The sequence below is a fragment of the Canis lupus genome, chromosome 20, assembly GCF_003254725.2.
Source record: "Canis lupus dingo isolate Sandy chromosome 20, ASM325472v2, whole genome shotgun sequence".
In the NCBI taxonomy this organism is placed as follows: domain Eukaryota; kingdom Metazoa; phylum Chordata; class Mammalia; order Carnivora; family Canidae; genus Canis; species Canis lupus.
The window spans coordinates 6183765-6202249 of NC_064262.1; the positions used below are offsets into that span (position 1 = coordinate 6183765).

Sequence of the window (18485 nt, forward strand, 5' to 3'; positions counted from 1 at the left end):
AATCTACCTATCTTATGTCACACAATTCCAAGAACCAGAAATCCTTTTACTCGTTGAGGACTAGCCAATAAAAATAACTTTTATGATTTGTAGTCCTACCACCTCCTCCCCAAACCCCGGTCCAAGGTACAAACCACTCCCGAAACCCCAATATTATCAGAGTTGCAACCTAAAATACCAAATACTGGCTAAGCATAATAACTAAGACTCTGAACTGACCTAGAAATAAAACAGTGAAACATGTACTTTATCAAAATATGTAGCTTTGAAATGAGCAGCCGGGTGCTTCTCAGAATTGGGGAAGCACCCCATGGCAGCCACACACTGACAAAAAGTCACTCTGTAGCTCTTGCCAGGCCAAATTTGGCAGTGACCCAGCCTGTAGGCCCAACGCATCACCTGCATGCTCAGCAGCCAAATGAAGCTGTTCTCAGGACAGTTCTGGGGTCTACACTTGAACAGCTGGGAGGGAGACTAGGTTAGGAGCCCTCTGACAAGGGAGGGCCAGAAAGAAGCATCACGAGCAAACAACACTGCTTTTCAAAAAGAGGCAATGAAATGACTCTGCTCACTCACTTCGGTCTCTAAGTACTAATGTTCTCTTCTCACGTTTCCCAGGCTCGTGTAAGTTAGTTTTCACAATAGATGCAGTGAGGTCGGAAGCAGAGTGAGGACTATGGAAACCCGGGGAGGACACACCGTGAGGCATGGTGCCCACAGCACCACCAGCTGCAGCAGAAGGCCTCGTGTGATCATATCTAAACAAAACACACAGAAAATGCATTATGGACACAGCACCTGCGCATGCCTCCCACACTTCTAGACGTGGACCATCTTTTCTTCTGTTCCATTTGTGGAGGTGGAAAATGAGAATCTTTTCCCACATGTTAAATGATAAAAGGCTTATCAATTGGTAAGAAATGCCTGGTGATTCTAAGAGAGTAGTAGGTACACTGCTGTCTATCATGTACACTTAAGTGTCCTAGGGGGATGTGAGTGGGACAGGCAAAATATCCCAGAACACAGAGAAATCCTGAGAATTCCAGCCAGATGTTGAAGTGAAATCTCTCCAAGCCAGTGTTCTTCTGGCAGAAGTCCCTGAAAAGTTAATGATGGCCAATGTAATAGCTGGAGACCAGTCTTCCTGGACTCTCCGGGGTACCCACTGGCATGGCAGGGCCAACTTCTACACCCTCCAGTCAGCACAGGAAAGAACATATAAGCTCTTCAGTATAAAAGCACCTGATCAGGTTTCTGGAATGTTTTCCTGTTTAGAATTTACAAAATTTCCCTACAGACACTGAGTGGGAAAAAGGCAGACTCTGTATGCATATAAATGTTCACTGCAGGGGTACTCACAGCAAAAAAAAAAAAGAAAAAAAAAACCTGGAAACCACTTAACTTTCTTTCTTTCTTTCTTTTCTTTTCTTTTTTTTTTTTTTAAAGATTTTATTTATTTATTCATGAGAGACGGGGTGGGGGACACACGACATAGGCAGAGGGAGAAACAGGCTCCATGCAGGGAACTTGATGTGGGACTTGATCCCTGAACTCCAGGACCACGCCCTGAGCTGAAAGCAGAGCTTAACTGCTGAGCTATCCAGGCATCCCTATCACTTAACTTTCTGAGAGAGGAATAGTTAATAAGATGATGGCATGTTAACATCATGAAACATAAAATTACAAGTAGGAAATAAAGTAGCAGCTTAGGTAAAAGCTTGTGACATGTTAAGTGGGGAAAAAGGCAAGATATATATACTGTGGGTGCAATTTTTAAAAGTCTCATTAAGAAAAAAAGAAAATCTCATAAGAATAAGGCCTGAAAAGTGATTTTGAAAAATTAAAATTATGGTAATGAAACTTATATTTCAAAATGATCTGCTGTACTTTTTATTGTTAAATTACTTTCAAATTAAAATTTGCCTGGATGGCTCAGTTGGTTATGCAACTGACTCTTGATTTTGGCTCAGGTCATGATATCAGGGTCATGAGATTGAGCCCGAGTCAGGCTCTACGCTGGACATGGAGGCTGTTTAGGAATCTCTTCCTCCCCCTCTGCCCCTTACCCCTCTACACTCTCTCTCTAAAAAAAAAATCTTAAAAAAAAAAAAAAAAATTCCCCTCATCGACACCCATGCTCCAAATGAAGGATCTGAGTTTCTGATAATATTTAATTTGATAGGACAGTTGGAAGCAGCTGTAGATCTTGCCTGCATCGAGTCCCATAGGCGCAGTAGCCCTTCTGATAGTATTTGCAGATGGTGGATGGCTTGCTGTTTGCCAAGTCATGTGAAAACAGGCACTGGTTTCCTTCCCGACAGACACCATGCATAAAATACCTGGAGAGGCAAGCGGAGGCATAAAACTTTTAGAGACATTTTGCTTTACAAAATTACCATATTCTTGAATCTAGCATACAAATGCTTATTATATATGTATTATGTATCAAGGCTCTATTAGGCCCTGGAGATAAACATATTTCCTTGATTCTAAAACAGTGATGGGTGGCTCAGTGCTTTAGCGCCACCTTCGGCCCAGGACCTGATCCTGGGGACCCGGGATCGAGTCCCACGTCGGGCTCCCTACATGGAGCCTGCTTCTCCCTCTGCCTGGGTCTCTGCCTCTCTCCCTCTGTGTCTCTCATGAATAAATAAATAAAATCTTTAAAAAATAAAAATAAAACATAATAGTGATTTTTGATGCACCACAACTAATTCAATGACCGTTTTCTGGAAGAAAAATAATGCCATAAATTTGTTTTAAGATATACCCTCTTGATTTGAGATGTTACATATGTAAATGTGAGACTCAAAACTGAGAGAATACTCTGAAAAACTGTTCTCTCTGTTCTCATGGAGTTTAAAGGGTATGGCTGTATATGGATCAGAGACCTGGGCCCAAGATCCAGCAAGTCACAAAACAAACCTCACTACCTTCATCCATAAAATGAAAATAACACTATCTACTTTACTGGGTTGTAGCAAGGATCAAATTAGAAAATGCAGCACAAAAGATACATATATAAGAATGTTCCACTGCAATGTCTAGTACAGGTTCTCATGAAATAACTGGGAGGTTTTATAATTCTGTCCAGCGAGAGTACAGAGACCTGGCTGAAAACTCAGAGCAAACAGTAGAGTGATCTCAAAGGCACATGCCTTGGTACTAGGTGTAAAGAGACCGAACGAGGATTTTAGACCCGCCCTAACAAAGCTTAAAAGCAAGTTTCAAAAGGACAGAGCTGATAGCGAATAACTGTCAGCCAAAACATACTTTAACATCTTTGAAGGAAGACAATAAAATACAAATGCTCAAAAACATTCACACTGGCATCCAGTAAAAAAATAAGCAGCTATGCCAAAAGCAGACAAATGTGACCCATGACCAGGAGAAAAATTAGTCAGTTATAGGAATGACAGATGATGGAATCAGTAGATAGGACTTTAAAAACAGCTACTATAAATATGTTCAATTATGCTGAGTATGAAGAGAATTAGAAAATATAAACCAAATGGAACTTTCAGAAATGAAAAGTGCAATATCTGAAATGAAGATTTCACTAGACACACTTACTGTAAATTAGACAGGATGAAAGAAAATCTCAGAAGACCTGAAGACACAGCAATAGAAACTATTCAAACTGAAGAGGAGAGGAAAAAAAAAGAACAGATTTTTGCTTCTAGCTGTGAAGGAGCATAGAACCTGCCCTCCAATGTAAAAAAGCTAGCTAACAGAACAAAATATATGAAACAAGTGCAACAAGGGAAAGCCTGGCTTTCTTCTGGGAGGCGTACCCTGGATCTCAGTGCAAGGAGGTGAGTCCTGAGCAGAGCACAGCAGTCTTGCTGGGCTGAAGAGACAGAGAATAGAGTTCAAGGAGTTGGAGGGAAGCTCTTTAAAGAGCTTGTAAATAGTGATACACACATGAAGCTGACTTTTGATAAGCCTGTCTGGGTAATTCAATGGGGGAAAAGAATAATATTTTCAAATACAAAAGATGGACATAGTACCTACATGGAAAAAAAAAAAAAAAAGGAAGTTCAAATATTATGTGTCTGCTGATGTGACCCAATATGAATTAAGTATACAACATAGCCTGTGATACATTCTAGCCAAAAACATTGAACTCGAATCCAACAAAACTCCAGATCTAACTCCTACAAAACTCCAGATCTAACTCCTACTTTATAGGAAATACAGGTGATTGGGAACAAGCTCAAAGCCATAAGGAGAAAGCAACCAGATAAATATAAAAACAAGAGGTGGTATGGACCAGGGGTTTCTTTAACAAGTGTCATGGAAGGTAGGCAAGGGGAACAGGACTCTGAAAAAAAGATTGGTGTTTTTTTAGACTTAAATTTACCATTATGACTCAACAATTTCACTCCTATTTACTCAAGAAAAATAAAAACATACATTCCTACAAATACTTGTAAATGGATGTTCATAGAAGTATCATTCATAATGGCCAGAAAGTGACAAGTTACATAATTCCTTCAACTGGTGAATGGGTAAGTAAAACATAATATATCCATAAAATGGGGTATTATTTGGCAATAGAAAGGAATGAAGTACTGATGTGTGCTGTAACACAGACAAACCTCAAACACATTAAGCGAAACGACCCAGACACAAAATACCACATTTTGAGTGATTCCATTTAAATACAGGATCAAAAAAAGGGGCAGAGGCACCTGGCTGGCTCAGTCAGTAGAGCACACGACTCTTGATCTTGGGGTCATGGGTTCAAGCCCCAAGGTGGGTATAGAGCTTACACTAAAAAGGCAGGGGTGGGGGTGGGGGGACAAATCCGTAGGAACAAAAAGTAGATAAATGGTTCCCTAGGTTGGGAGAAGGGGTAATGAGGAATGAATGACTGCGAATGAGCACAAGAGGTCATTTTGGGGGTGATGAAAATGTTCTTAAATTTAATTATGGTATTGTACAACTTTAACTTGACGAAAAATCTTTGGCTTGTATGCTTAAAATGAGCAAATTTTGTAGTATGTAAATTCTACTTTTATAAAGCTGTTGAGAAAAATTTAGGGGTGCCTGGGTGGCTCACTCGTTAAGTGTCCAACTTGATTTCAGCTCAGGTCATGATCTCAGGGTTGTGAGATCAAGCCCCACTGGCTCCGAGCTCATCAGGGAGTCTTTTTCTCTCTCTCTCTCTCTGCCCTCCTCTTGCTAGTGTGAGCTCTCTCTTTAATGAATAAATCTTAAAAAAAAAAAAAAAAAAATTAAAAAGGAAGGAGCTGGGATCCCTGGGTGGCGCAGTGGTTTGGCGCCTGCCTTTGGCCCAGGGCGCGATCCTGGAGACCCGGGGTCGAATCCCACGTCGGGCTCCCGGTGCATGGAGCCTGCTTCTCCCTCTGCCTGTGTCTCTGCCTCTCTCTCTCTCTCTCTGTGTGACTATCATGAATAAATAAATTTAAAAAGAAAAAAATTTAAAAAAAAAAAGGAAGGAGCTGTGCTAGGTTAGTAGAAATTACATAAGGTATGTAATAACCAGATGCAATATTTAGTCTAGGATTATGATTTTTTTTAAGATTTTATTTATTTATTCATAAGAGACAGAGAGAGAGAGAGAGAAAAAAAGAGAGGCAGAGACAAAGGCAGAGGGAGAAGCAGGCTCCATGCAGGGAGCCCAAGGTGGGACTCCATCCCAAGACTCCAGGATCACACCCTGAGCTGAAGGCAGATGCACCCAACTACTGAGCTATCCAGGTGTCCCTTAGTCTAGGATTATATCTTGGTTTGAACAAACCAGATATAAAGGCATTTTTGGGGATCCCTGGGTGGCGCAGCGGTTTGGCACCTGCCTTTGGTCCAGGGCGTGATCCTGGAGACCCAGGATCGAATCCCACATTGGGCTCCCGGTGCATGGAGCCTGCTTCTCCTTCTGCCTATGTCTCTCTCTCTCTCTCTCTCTCTCTCTGTGACTATCATAAATAAATAAAAAATTAAAAAAAAAATAAAGGCATTTTTGGAACAAATCAGGGTGAACTGGGTATTAGGTAAAATGACATGGGAAGTTGAAGATTAACTGGAAGAAGGAGATTATAAAACACCATTTACAGTAAAATGGTGCAGTCACTATGGAAAACAGTATAGTGGTTCCTCAAAGAATTAAAAATAGAATTATCATATGACCCAGCAATTCCACTTTCGGATACAAAAAAAAAACCCCAAAAGCAAGGACTCAAGTATTTGTATACCCATATTCCTAGCAGCATTATTCCAGTAGCCAGAAGGAAGGAACAATCCAAGTGTTTATCGATGGATTAATGGAGAAATAAAATGTAGCACATACATACAATGAATTATTATTCTGCTTTATAAAGGAAGGAAACTGACACATTCTACAGCATGATGAATTTTGAGGACACTGTGCTAAGTAAAATAAGTCAGACACCAAAGGACATATACTGTATGATCCCACTTACATGAGATGAGGTTCCTATAATAGTTAGATTCCCAGAGACAGAAGCAGCATGGTGGCTGCCAGGGGCTGGGATGAGGAGGGATGGGGAGTGGGGAGTTAGTGTTTAATGGGGACAGAGTTTCAGCTTGAAAAGATGAAAAAGTTCTGGAGACGGATGGTAGTGATGGTTCCACAACAGTGTGAATATATTTAATACTCCTGAATTGTACACTTAAAAATGGTTAAGATGATAAACTCATGTATATTTTACCACAATTAAAAATTTTGAAAATAACACACAGTACATTCTCATTTTGGAAAAATCAATTTTTAAAAATACACATACATACATGAGTTTTAAAAATCTACAAATATATAATTGCACATTATGAGAGGCAATCCTTATGAGTAAGGTATATAGTAATTTTATTTTTGCAGAGCTGTATTTTTTAAAGAACTTATTTTTTAAAATTTATTTATTTATTTATTTATTTATTTATTTATTTATTTATTTATTTATTTAACAGACAGACAGAGCATAAGTGGGGACAGAGGGAGAAGCAGACTCCCTGCTGAGCAGGGAGCCCAATGTGGGGATTGGATCTCAAAACCCTGGGATCATGACTTGAGCCACAGGCAGATGCTTAACCAACTGAGCTACTCAGGCGCCCCGCTGATGTGTACATTTCTAACATTTCCACCATGAACGTACACTGCTTTTATAATAAATGGTTATTTTAGTTTAAAAAAAATAAATACATACTGGTGAGGGTAAAAAGGTAAATAAAAATGCATAGTTCAGTATCTATCTCACAATAGGTACCCCCAAAAGTTCGGCTGTTATTAAGGTGCAGTAAAGCACAATGACAATTAAGCTGACAGTTACAAAAGTGACCTGTGCCTTATCACAAAGCATGCAGATTGCTGAGGAAACACATACCATGAACTGAGACAGGGCAACATCCCAGAGGATGTCAGGCTGAAGCACAGTCTGCAAAGTAGTGGGGGTACCAATGGGAGAGAGGAAAGAGAAGATAGCAAGAAAAATGCACAGAAGGGAGGCTGTGAGGGGCTGCAAACAGGCCTGTCGAGAGACAAGGCTGGAATATCATTTAATTGTGCTTCAAGTTACCCTGGTGTCAGGGGAAATACTGATGAGTGCATCTGAAAATGAGAGATAACAAAAGGGCCTGGAGTCAAGTCAACTTAGGAAATGGCACAGTCTAATCTTCTCAGAGATTTACACAGACAGTAGCAGAGGAAAGGTTCTAAGCATCCTGTCGTACAGAAAACTGTCCACAAGCTTTATTTATTGTGCTTTACAGATACTGCATTTTATAAACTGAAGGTTTGTTGCAACACACATGTTTACACACATGTCTCTGTGTCACATTTTGGTAATTCTTGCAATACTTTAAGCTTTTTCATTATTATTATATTTGTTATGGTGATCTGTAATCCATTATCTTTGATGTTACTATTGTAATTGTTTTGGGGTACCATGAACCATGTCCATATAAGATGGAGAATTTAATCAATAAATGTATGTGTTCTGACTGCTACACCACTCTCTCCCTCTCCTTGGGTGGCTCCCCATTCCCTGACACACAATATTGAAATCAGGCCAATAATCCTACAGTGGCCTCTAACTGTTTGAGTGAAACAAAGAGTCACACGTCTCTCACTTTACATTAAAAGCCAAGTATGTATGATTCATATTAGTGAGGAAGGTATGTCAAAAACTGAGACCAAAAGCTAAGCCTCTTGCACCAAACAGTTAGCCAAGTGGTGGATGCAAAGGAAAAGTTCTTGAAGGAAATTAAAAGTGCTACTTCAGTGAAAATACAAATGATAAGAAAGTGTGACAACCTGGGCAGCCTGGGTGGCTCAGCAATTTAGCGCTGCCTTCAGCCCAGGGTGTGATCCTGGAGACCTGGGATGGAGTCCCACATCAGGTTTCCAGCATGGAGCCTGCTTCTCCCTCTGCCTGTGTCTCTGTCTCTGTGTGTGTGTGTGTGTGTGTGTGTCTCATGAATAAATAAATAAAATCTTTAAAAAAAAAAAAAGAAAAGTGTGACAACCTAAATGCTAATTTGGAGAAGGTTTTAGTGGTCTGGAGAGAAGACACCACCACCCACCAGCACTTAACGCCAAAGCCTAATGGAGAGCAAGGTCCAAACTCTCTTTAATTCTGTAAAGACTGAGACAGGTGAGCAAGCTGCAGAAAAGAAGTCTGAAGCTAGTAGACATGGTTCATGAGGGTTAAGGAAGAAGCCATCTTCATAACATAAAAGTGCAAAGCGAAGTACTAAGTGCTGATATAGAAGCTGCAGCAAATCATCCAGATCTAGCTGAGATCATTAAATGAAGGTGTCTATACTACTTCCAATGCAGATGAAACAGCCAGCCTTCTGTTGGAAGACGACGACATCTAGGACTTTCATAGCTACAGAAGAGAAGTCAATGCCTAGCTTCAAAGCTTCAAAGGACAGGCTGACTCTCTTGTTAGAACCTAATACAGCTGGTGACTTTAAGTTGAAGCCAGTGCTCAATTTACTATTTGAAAGTCCCAGTGCCCTTAGGAATTATGCTAAATCTCCTCTGCCTGTGCTCTATAAATGAAACAGCAAAGCCCGAATGACAACACATCTGTTTACTATGTGGTCTATGGTTTCAGTCTATTGTTGAGACCTACTGCTCAGAAAAAAACAATTCCTTTCAAAATACTATTGCTTACTGACAAAGAACCTGGTCACCCAAGAATTTTAGTGGGAGATGTGTAAGATTAATGTTGTTTTCATGCCTGCTACAACATCCATTCTGCAGCCCAGGGGTCAGGGAGTGATTTCAACTTTCAATTCTAAGAAATACATTATGTAAATCTGTAACGGCCATCTGCCATAGACAGTGACTCCTCTGATGAATCTGAGCAGAGTCCATTGAGAACCTTCCAGTAATGATGCCCCATTCTAGATTCCATTAACAACATTTGTGATTTATGAGAAGTCAAAGTATCAACATTAATAGGAATCTGGAAGAAGCTGATTCTGACTCTCACGGAGAACTTCAAGGGGCTCAGGACTTCCCTGGAGGGAACAACTGCAGACGTGACAAGAGCAAAAGACCTATAATCAGAGGTAGACCATGAAGACGTGACTGAACTGCTGTGACCTCATGATAAAACTAGAATGGATGAGGAGTTGCTTCTTATGGATGAGCAAAGAAAGTGGTTTTGTGACATCTCCTTGGTGAAGATGCTTAAAAACTGCTGAAATGACAAAAAAGATTTACAATATGACATAAAGTTAGTTGATAAAGTAGCAGAGTTTGAGAGGATGGACTCCAATTTTTAAAGAAGTTCTACTGCAGGTGAAATGCTATCAAACAGCATCACATGCTACAGAAAAATTGTTTATGAAAGAGGTCAGTGTGGCAGACCTCGTTGTCTTCTTTTAAGAAACTGCTGCAGCCACGCCAGCCTTCAGCAACTACTATGGCGATCAGTCAGTAGTCATCAGCATTGAGGCAACACGGTCCACTAGCAAAAAGATTACAACTTGCTGAATGCTCAGATGATGGTTAGAATTTAGCAAGAAAGTATTTTCAAATTAAGTTATGTGCATGGTTTTAGATATAATGCTATTGCACACTTAACAGACTACAGTATAAACATAACTTTTATAAGGCACTGGGAAACCAAAAAGTTCATTTGATTCACTTTATTGCAAAATTTGCTATATTGCATTGGCCTGGTACTGAACATGCACTATTTCTGATGCATGCCTACATGGTTATTACACATACCCTTCCCCAGGCTTTTTTCAGAAAAAGCCACTTGAGTTGCAGGGTGGAAGACAGATTTGGAGAGGGCTGAAAATGAAGGGGAGGAGACTGTTAGGAGGTTGCTTTGTAAAGGAGCTTTATCTATGAACCCATGTTTTAACTTATTTTCAAAAGACTTTTATGGAAAATTTCAAACATATACAGAAATAAACTAAAGGGCAGAATGAACTCTCAAGACGTCCCAGGCTGAGGCTCAAAGAGGAGAGATGACTTACATACAGAAGGTCAAACTGCTAGGGAAGGGACCCCAACTCTGGTCTTCCCAGATAGCTCTGAGCTTCTCCCACCACAGCTGACTTCCCTGTCACTCTGCCTTTGCCCTTAGTGTGGCTCCTGTCAAAACACTGTACCCCATCTTTCACTGCACTGAACTGTTATAAGCCGCCTTCCTTCATGGACCAGACTTCTCACCCTCCAGGCTACTGTGCACTTTCCCTTCTTCAATGCAGAAGACTGACTAGTGGCAGCCATACACTATGGTGCTTCCCAGTTGGAGGCCTTTGACCCAAGAGGGCTAGTGCTCTTAAACACACAGTTGGGAACATCTGGTCTCTAATGAAGAAACCTGGGAACAACTTCAGAAAGGCATATCTGGAACATAACTAAATGCAAATGAACATAGAAAGCCTAAACCTAACCAATTACATGGCTCTGCCTGGAATTGGAAATAGGCTTGGCAACAGAAGGCAGGCAATGGTCTCTAAGGTAAGTCAGAAAGGCTCAAGAGGCCCAGACTGCCCTTTCCAGAGGAAGGATGCCAGAGAACACAAATGACAATTCATGCTGCACATCAGCTTCTGTGATGGCCCTGGAGGCTGCCTCAGCTGGAGGCCACAAGATTTGAAGACCTTCAAACCCTCCTTACTCATTAAACATAATTCCAATTTTCCTCACCTGTTCATCTGCCCAAAAGCAGAGAAAGTATTGACAAGGTCCACCTAACAGTTTCTTTTCTCTAAGGAAAATTAGAAAAGGGTATCTAGTTTTTAGGTTTCTCTTGAGTTAAGCTAGCAGAGCCACCTCTAAGTACATTAAGAGAATCAAATTTCTGAACCTACAAAGATGAGAACAGGACCCTGCAACTTAGTGACTATACAGAGGTGCCATCCCATGGCGTTCTTCCTAGGTGATCAGCTAGGTTTTTCTCAGCAACACTCCGTCAGGGTCTTCCACGAGATCAGAGGCTATACAGTAACTTGTTTTAAGGCAGCTGCAGGTGAACTTGGAAAAAAAAAAAAAAAAAAACACACACAGCATAGAACCTGACAAATTATACAAAAGAGTATTTTTTTATTAGAAAGGAACTTAAAAAAATAAGGCCTATATCAAAAGGATTTTTTATTCACAGTACCGACTTTAGTGCACAGGAAAGAGTTAACCAGCAGGTCTGAGCCTGCTATCCTTAGAAAAGCCTATTTACAAACTGGCCTCTGCCTAGTATCTGCAACTTGACTGGTAAAATGTCTGCTACATGGTTAGAAAATTTCCCTAAGTGATAAGAATGGCTCACTGTGCTTAAACTCTACAATGTGGTTTATGCTGAACATCTGCTTTCCTTCTGGGAATCTGGAATTTTGGTAGATCCTAGGCAGAGAGTGACCAGCCTAGGCACTGAATCTCTGCACATGTTGCTGCATTTTTGTTGTTGGGGGAAGAGTATGTTGGGTGACCTTTTATGGGAAGGAGTGAAGGCAGGATGTTTGAGCACAGGTTCCTCCAGATGCTTGCTACCTGTGCCTTTTTCCCATATGATCTAGCCCTGACTTCTTGCGATATCACTGTAGTAAATCTAAGCGTTCAGTACAATTATATGTGCTGAGTCCTGTGGAGTCTTTCTAGCCAATCTCTGGATGGAGGGGTGGTCTTGTGGAACCTGGACACAAAAGTACATTACACTTTAAAGAGTTTAACAATTCTTTTGAGAAATGCTATAAAACTGCATTATTTCAGTAGTCCTTAAATATGGCAATTTGTGAAGCTATAGAAGTTAAAAAAAATTCAGCACCAAGAGCCAACTCTGAATGACAAAGAGGGATCAGGATTAGTAAACTTATAAATACTGGAAGAGAACAGGCTCAAAGTGGCTATATGAACAGCTCCACAAAAGTAAGATCTAATAAATACTTCATTATAGTTTATTTTAGGGAAACTAAACAAGAAGAGTTCCTTAAAAAGGGGGGGGGGGGGTGAGTGGAGGTAGGAGACAACTAGAGGTTCTTTACCAAATACTATTTGTTAACCAGGCATGAAAGAGGACAGATTCTTAGCGGTGATCCTACAAGGGTGCCTGTTATAATTCTACGGCCTCCCAGAAGTCCTTTTCAGACAACCTGCCTTTCAAACTCTACTATCTTTCTCATTAAGAAAACAAATATATATATATATATAAAAGAAAAGAAAACAAATATATAACCATCAACTAGAGCTTCTAGTTAGTTTTGTCACCTATAAACTGGTGACTTCATGCAAGTGATTAATCACTTCTGTAAGTGATTAAGCTGAGATTTAAACAGCTTCAAAAATAACCTCTAGACCACCATCAGTGCCTTCAAGAAAGGGGAGCATGAAACAAGCGTTATGTAAGAGATGAAGCCAGCCCAGTCCTATTTTTGTAGCATATGTCATCATTTCCACTCCCCAGTGACAAACACAAAACTAGCTTGAACATATCCTGCTTGTCCTTTGGGGCAGCTTGTCAACTGCTTAGAGCTATCCCTCCCCATCTATGTTATATTAAGCTTAATCCAGGCCTATTTCATATTGTACCCTGTAATGAACTTCTTAACAGCTCAATCTTCCTGATGGTCAAGCCATCCCTTATATCTTTCTAGAAGACAGAGACATGAATTGGGGTGGGGAGTGGGGGGCAGGTAGTATGAGGGGAAGTGTATTGCAGAGTAGGAAGATTTCTGGGGGACATTCCAAAAGGGTGTGTTATACTGGGTGACCCCAAAGGGCCGTTTCAGACAGTGTGGCTATTATATGTTGCAAAGGACACTGGGTTCACTTTAAGCCACAGAACCACTAGCAGCTCAAACTGCAGCTGAGGGCTGAGTCAAACAAAATCAATCTAGTTTCTTACACACCTTTCAACAGTGCTTAACTCTAGCAAAAACGCTTCTGCAAATTGTATCTGACTATATGGGTAATTTGCATTCTCATTCTCAGTGTCACTTTTCTTTACATATTTTCAGACTTAAATTCTATGGCTGTACTGCATGCAGATCTACTGAGGGGGAAAAGGGTTAATGCTGGGCCCAGTGGTAGACCTGAAATAAATATGAGAGGTAAGGCTGAGGTACAGTGTAGTGGTTAACACTCTGAAATCAGAGAACTTGCTATGTGACCTCAAGCAAGTTATTTAAATTTTCAATTTTCCCATCCATAATATAATAATTGTACTTCATAGACTGCTGTCACAGACTACTCTAAAGTTTGGCTGAGACAATGCATGCAAGTGCTTAGCCTACTACACCAAAAGTATGCTCATCTGTTGTTACTGTCTAATCGGTTAACCAACCCTGCTCGTTAGGTATTACCTTGTTCATTTTACAGATGAGGAAGTTGTGGCACAGGTGGTACCAGGATCAGAATCCAGAACTGCCCAACTCCAGAACTCAAGCTCTTCTACCACTTACTAGCTGATAGGGTCCTTTATGTCTTGTGACTTCCAAAGAATTAAAAGCTCTAAGCTTGATGCTCCTAAGGAAACAAATCCTACATCTTCACCTAGTGATGATAAGACAAAAGGACCTCTAGCACAAGAGGAAGAAAAGAAAGTGTTACTAAGCTATCATAAAGGCCTGCATCAGGGCTTTGAAAACAGATTGGAAGACTCGGGGAAGTAGTCAGCAAGAAGAACCAGCAAAAAATAATCGCCAACTTGAGATCTGGGTTAGAATGACATGCTGAGAAATCGAGAGAACAGACTGACAGCACAACTGTGTAAGCAGCCACTCTTGCCATTCCACGCAATAAACATATGAAATGTCTTTGTCATTAAACTTGCAAAACCTAGCGTTTCATATCTAACTATTGGAGAGACATCTGTGTATCAGAATAGAAGCAAAACTATAACATTTTGTGCTGCTATTAATATTAAGTATGTACATCACATCCCGCAGCCAGGAAAACAAAGCAAAAAACACTGCACCCTCAGATAAATCAGAAACATCTGAGCACCCCATTAAAATCCAGTCCCCAAAATAAACTGTATCTTGAACATTTCCTTTGAGTTATCAATGTCTGGAGATAAGACTTTAGTGAAAAAGATCATAGAGTGAGAAGCTTTTCCACCATGAAATACTAATATAAACTTGATATTCTAGGTAATATTGCTGTTTTTTTCATTTAAATGTGTTCTGTGGGGACGCCTGGGTGGCTCAGCGTTGAGCACCTGCCTCTGGCCCACAGTGGGATCCTGGAATCCCGGGATCAAGTTCCATATCAGGCTCCCTGCATGGAGCCTGCTTCTCTCTCTGCCTATGTCTCTGCCTCTCTCTCTGTCTCTCATGAATAAGTAAGTAAAATCTTAAAAAAAAAAAAAAAAAAAGTGTTTTTCAGCTCAGGTCGTGATCGCGGCATCCAGGGATCCAGCGCCATGTTGGATCTCAGCAAGGAGTCTGCTCCAGATTCTCTCCCTCAGCCCTTGCCCCAGCTTGTGCACATGGGTACTCTCTTTCAAATAAATCAGTCTTAAAAAAAAAAAAAAAAAAAAGTGTTCTGTTTTTTATTTAGTGAGGCAATCCTTGTGAAATTTGACTCCTTCACACCCTTTTGCAAGTAAACTTCTTTTACTTTCTATGGTTTTGCACACATTTTCCTTTCATATGCACATGTGAAGAGCTTTAAAAATTCCTGCAGTGAAGAAACTTTGGCAACTCCCAAGTTTATTTGGAGGCCATCCAGTCAAAGTATAGACACTGATGCCACACGTTGGCCACTTAGAAGCTGAATGACCTGGAGCAATCACTTCAGTGCTGAGCCTCAGTTTCACAATCTGTGGAACAGTGAGGATTACTGGGTTACACCTGAAATGGCTGGAGCACTCAGTACATTGTACGGGCCCCACCAAACAACAGTACTTAAACAGAAGTAATGATCCCTTTGCAACATTCCAACCCAATCTTGACTTTATGTGCAACAACATCCTGCAGGAGTCCCCCTTTTTGGGAACCACTGATTTAAAAGTCTTCAGGTTACGCCATCTCCCAATGCAGAAAGAGAAAGCCAAAATGATCCTGATTTAAGTTTTTGTTTCTGCATTTAGATATGAAGTCTCAAGTCCTTCTGAACATAAGATTTATTGTCTGTAAAACTAGATAGCACACAAGAGTTGAGATTCACTTATAAAGCATCACCAAAATGTGTGCTCTTCTTTTGTGGACACATTTTAAGAGGAGTAACCAGAATTTACTATACAATTACTCAGAACACTTGCTTCATACAAATAAAAATGATCACACACACACACACAAAGATCACACGTAGGTCTTCACAAAAGATCTTCTAGCACAAAAATAACCTAGTGAGGGGGATCCCTGGGTGGCTCAGCGGTTGCGCTGCCGTCGGCTCAGGGCATGATCCTGGAGACCCGGGATCGAGTCCCACATCGGGATCCCTGCATGGAGCCTGCTTCTCCCTCTGCCTGTGTCTCTGCCTCTGTGTGTGTCTCTCATGAACAAATAATTTTTTAAAAATTTTCAACCCCCCCCTAAATAAAGTATTAAAAAAAAAAAACCTAGTGAAATTACTTTCTATAGACACTAAGTGCAAATTCCTGACAACTGCTTCCTATAGGCCACCAGGGCTTTGGATAAACTGAACAGTTAATATATGCTAATACTAACAGAGAACTTTCTACATAGTCCCTTCTCAATTATTCATGCTAATCAAGAGAAGTAACCACATAGATGATAAACTGTTTATTACATAATCAAACCATACGACTGGGGTTTGGGGGGGGGGAGGGGCAATGTTTCCCACACAGGTTTTACCGAAACCGATTAATTATTAAAATAAAACGTGTACTCTCCAAGTAGCATCAGTTCCGTAAGACTAGGAACCCAGTAGGGAGGAGCCACAGGTTCGCGAGGGACGAGGGTGTTACACAACCAGGCTCTTATTGCCTCGCAGCAGTCACGGTGCGGCCTCCGGCTCTGGATTTTCTACCGCCTGCATCCGTCGTCGCGGTATTTCTCCTCGTCAATGGCTGTCTCGCTAAGAGTATCGCTTAATTTCTTTCCGTCTGGACGTCCTGCACTGTAAAGGGGCATCCTATCTGCCCGGCAGCCGTGCCAAGTGCGGCGACAACGCGTACCGAGCACCTGGAAACAGGCTCGCAACGAACGCCACCCGCCATGATCATCTCCCGCACCGAATCCTCGCTTGCCGACTCCCCGCACGAGCAGGCGGCACCGGAGTTCCAAAACCTCCCGGGGAACAAGCCCACCTCGGGCCCCAGCTCCTTCGGGGCCCTTGGTCATCGGTCGACGACCACTCCCTGCGCGGCGTCCCCGTCTGCAAACGGCCACTGAGCTTCCCCTTCCCCGGCCCCCATCTCCCCTTCCCGCTGAACTCCAAGCCCCGGAGCCCCGCCCCCGCGCCCGCGCCCGCCCCCGCCGCGGGCCCCAGCGCCGCGCACGCCCCGCCGGCCCCCCGGCCCCCAGGCCCCCGCGCCCGCGCCGCCCGCGGATCTCCGCCCCAACACGCCGCCCCCCGCAGGCCGGCCGCCCGGGTCCCGCCGCAGCGCGCCGCGACCCGCTGGGCAACTTGGCGAGAATCCGCTCCAGCCTCAGTTTCCCTGGCGGGGAAGCGGGGTGCGCTGGCTGCCCAAGGCCGCCCAAGGCCCGGCGCGGAGCGGGGGGCTGTGCCGAGCGGGCGAGGGGAAGCCAAGGGGCCCGGCCGCCCCCGGCGCCGCGCACTGACCTGCAAGTGACCTGCTTGGTGCTCATGGTGGTCGGGCGTGAGGGCCCCCGCGTCCCAGCCTCGTCCAGCGCTCGCCGCCGTCGCCGCCTCGGCGTCGGCCCTGCCCATCCCGCGCGGCCGCGTCACGCCGGCGCGCGCCGCCCCTCCCGTGTGGCACCGTGTAGCGCCGGCGGGAAACCTGGTCGCCGTCATAATTGGTTCCGCCTGGGGGGCTGAGGCCCGGCCGGCCCCGCAGCCCCGCGCTCGGGGTCAGGCGTTTCCGAGGCCCCCGGGCGGCGCCTGCCTGGCGGGCACCCGAGTCCCCGCAGTCTTTATCCCTGTGGGGGTCCCTACGCGCCGCCCCGGTCGGGTCCTCACGGACGCCTCACTCCTCTCCCGCCTCTCCCAGACCTGCGAATCCAAACTTGCAGCCTTGAGCCCGTTTCTCAGGCTCGCCCCCGCTGCTCCCCGCAGACCTCGCCTCCCCCTTAAGGAATTCCGTGGCTCGCTCGCAGTTTGATCTTTTCCAAGGTCTCCCACTCCCAAGTTTTAGTTCATTTTACGCACCCGCCCCCCCGCCCCCGGCATTCCTCTGCTGTTCGTCTTCCATTTCCTATGGTGGATACCCAAAAAGCTACGTGGGACCTTCCCTCTGCTCCTCTACATCCTTTAGGTCTGCTCCACCCCTCCCTCCGGTGCGCCAGCTCGGCGTCCCCCGTCTCCCGGTTCCACCGCAAGCAGCCATCCCTTCTAGCCTAGGCCCAGGAGGTCACACAGCCTCTTACCTGGTTGTCCTGCTTCTGCTCCCGCCCTCTTCCAATAGGTTTTTGCTCAAGACGTATTTATATTTTTCTTGTAACAAGACGTATTTTTAAAATAAATTAATCATGAGAGACACACACACACACACACAGAGAAGCAGAAACACAGGCAGAGGGAGAAGCAGGCTCCCTGCAAGAAGCCTGGTGCAGGCCTCGATCCCAGGACCCCGGGATCAGGACCTGAGCTGAAGGCAGATGCGCAACGACTGAGCCACCCAGACGTCCCCAAAACGTATTTTTAAAACATTAAATAGGATCGTGTCACTGAGCTCCTTTAACCCTTTCAATGGTTTCCCATTGCTTTAAAAAAAATTCCTTTAAAAATTTTTAAACGTTGAGATAGAACAGTATAAAATGCGCAAAACACACGTATGCCTAGATTTTTTCACATGTGTATACACTCATAAATTCATCAGATCAAAATGAAGAACATTGTCTATACCGCAGAGGGCTCACTTACGTGCTTTCTCAGTCAATACCTCCCAAAGGTA

At 43.2% G+C, this 18485-nt stretch overlaps 1 protein-coding gene across 2 annotated transcripts in view; it reads right to left on the reverse strand.

Annotated features, from left to right (window-relative positions):
* The window catches only part of MKRN2 (makorin ring finger protein 2), a 29878-nt gene extending 12529 nt beyond the window's left edge, over positions 1-17349 (reverse strand). Inside the window, exons 1-4 of one of the 2 annotated variants that reach the window (XM_025449473.3) lie at positions 17195-17349; positions 16298-16528; positions 2211-2339; positions 577-758 (exon numbers count right to left, since the gene is read on the reverse strand). In XM_025449473.3, coding sequence (XP_025305258.1) covers positions 577-758; positions 2211-2339; positions 16298-16311 — 325 coding nt within the window. In that variant the 5' untranslated portion in view covers positions 16312-16528; positions 17195-17349. The remainder of the gene's footprint in view (positions 1-576; positions 759-2210; positions 2340-16297; positions 16529-17194) is intronic. The other variant, XM_025449466.3, reaches the window with a different exon arrangement.
* Between the last annotated feature and the right edge of the window lie 1136 nt (positions 17350-18485).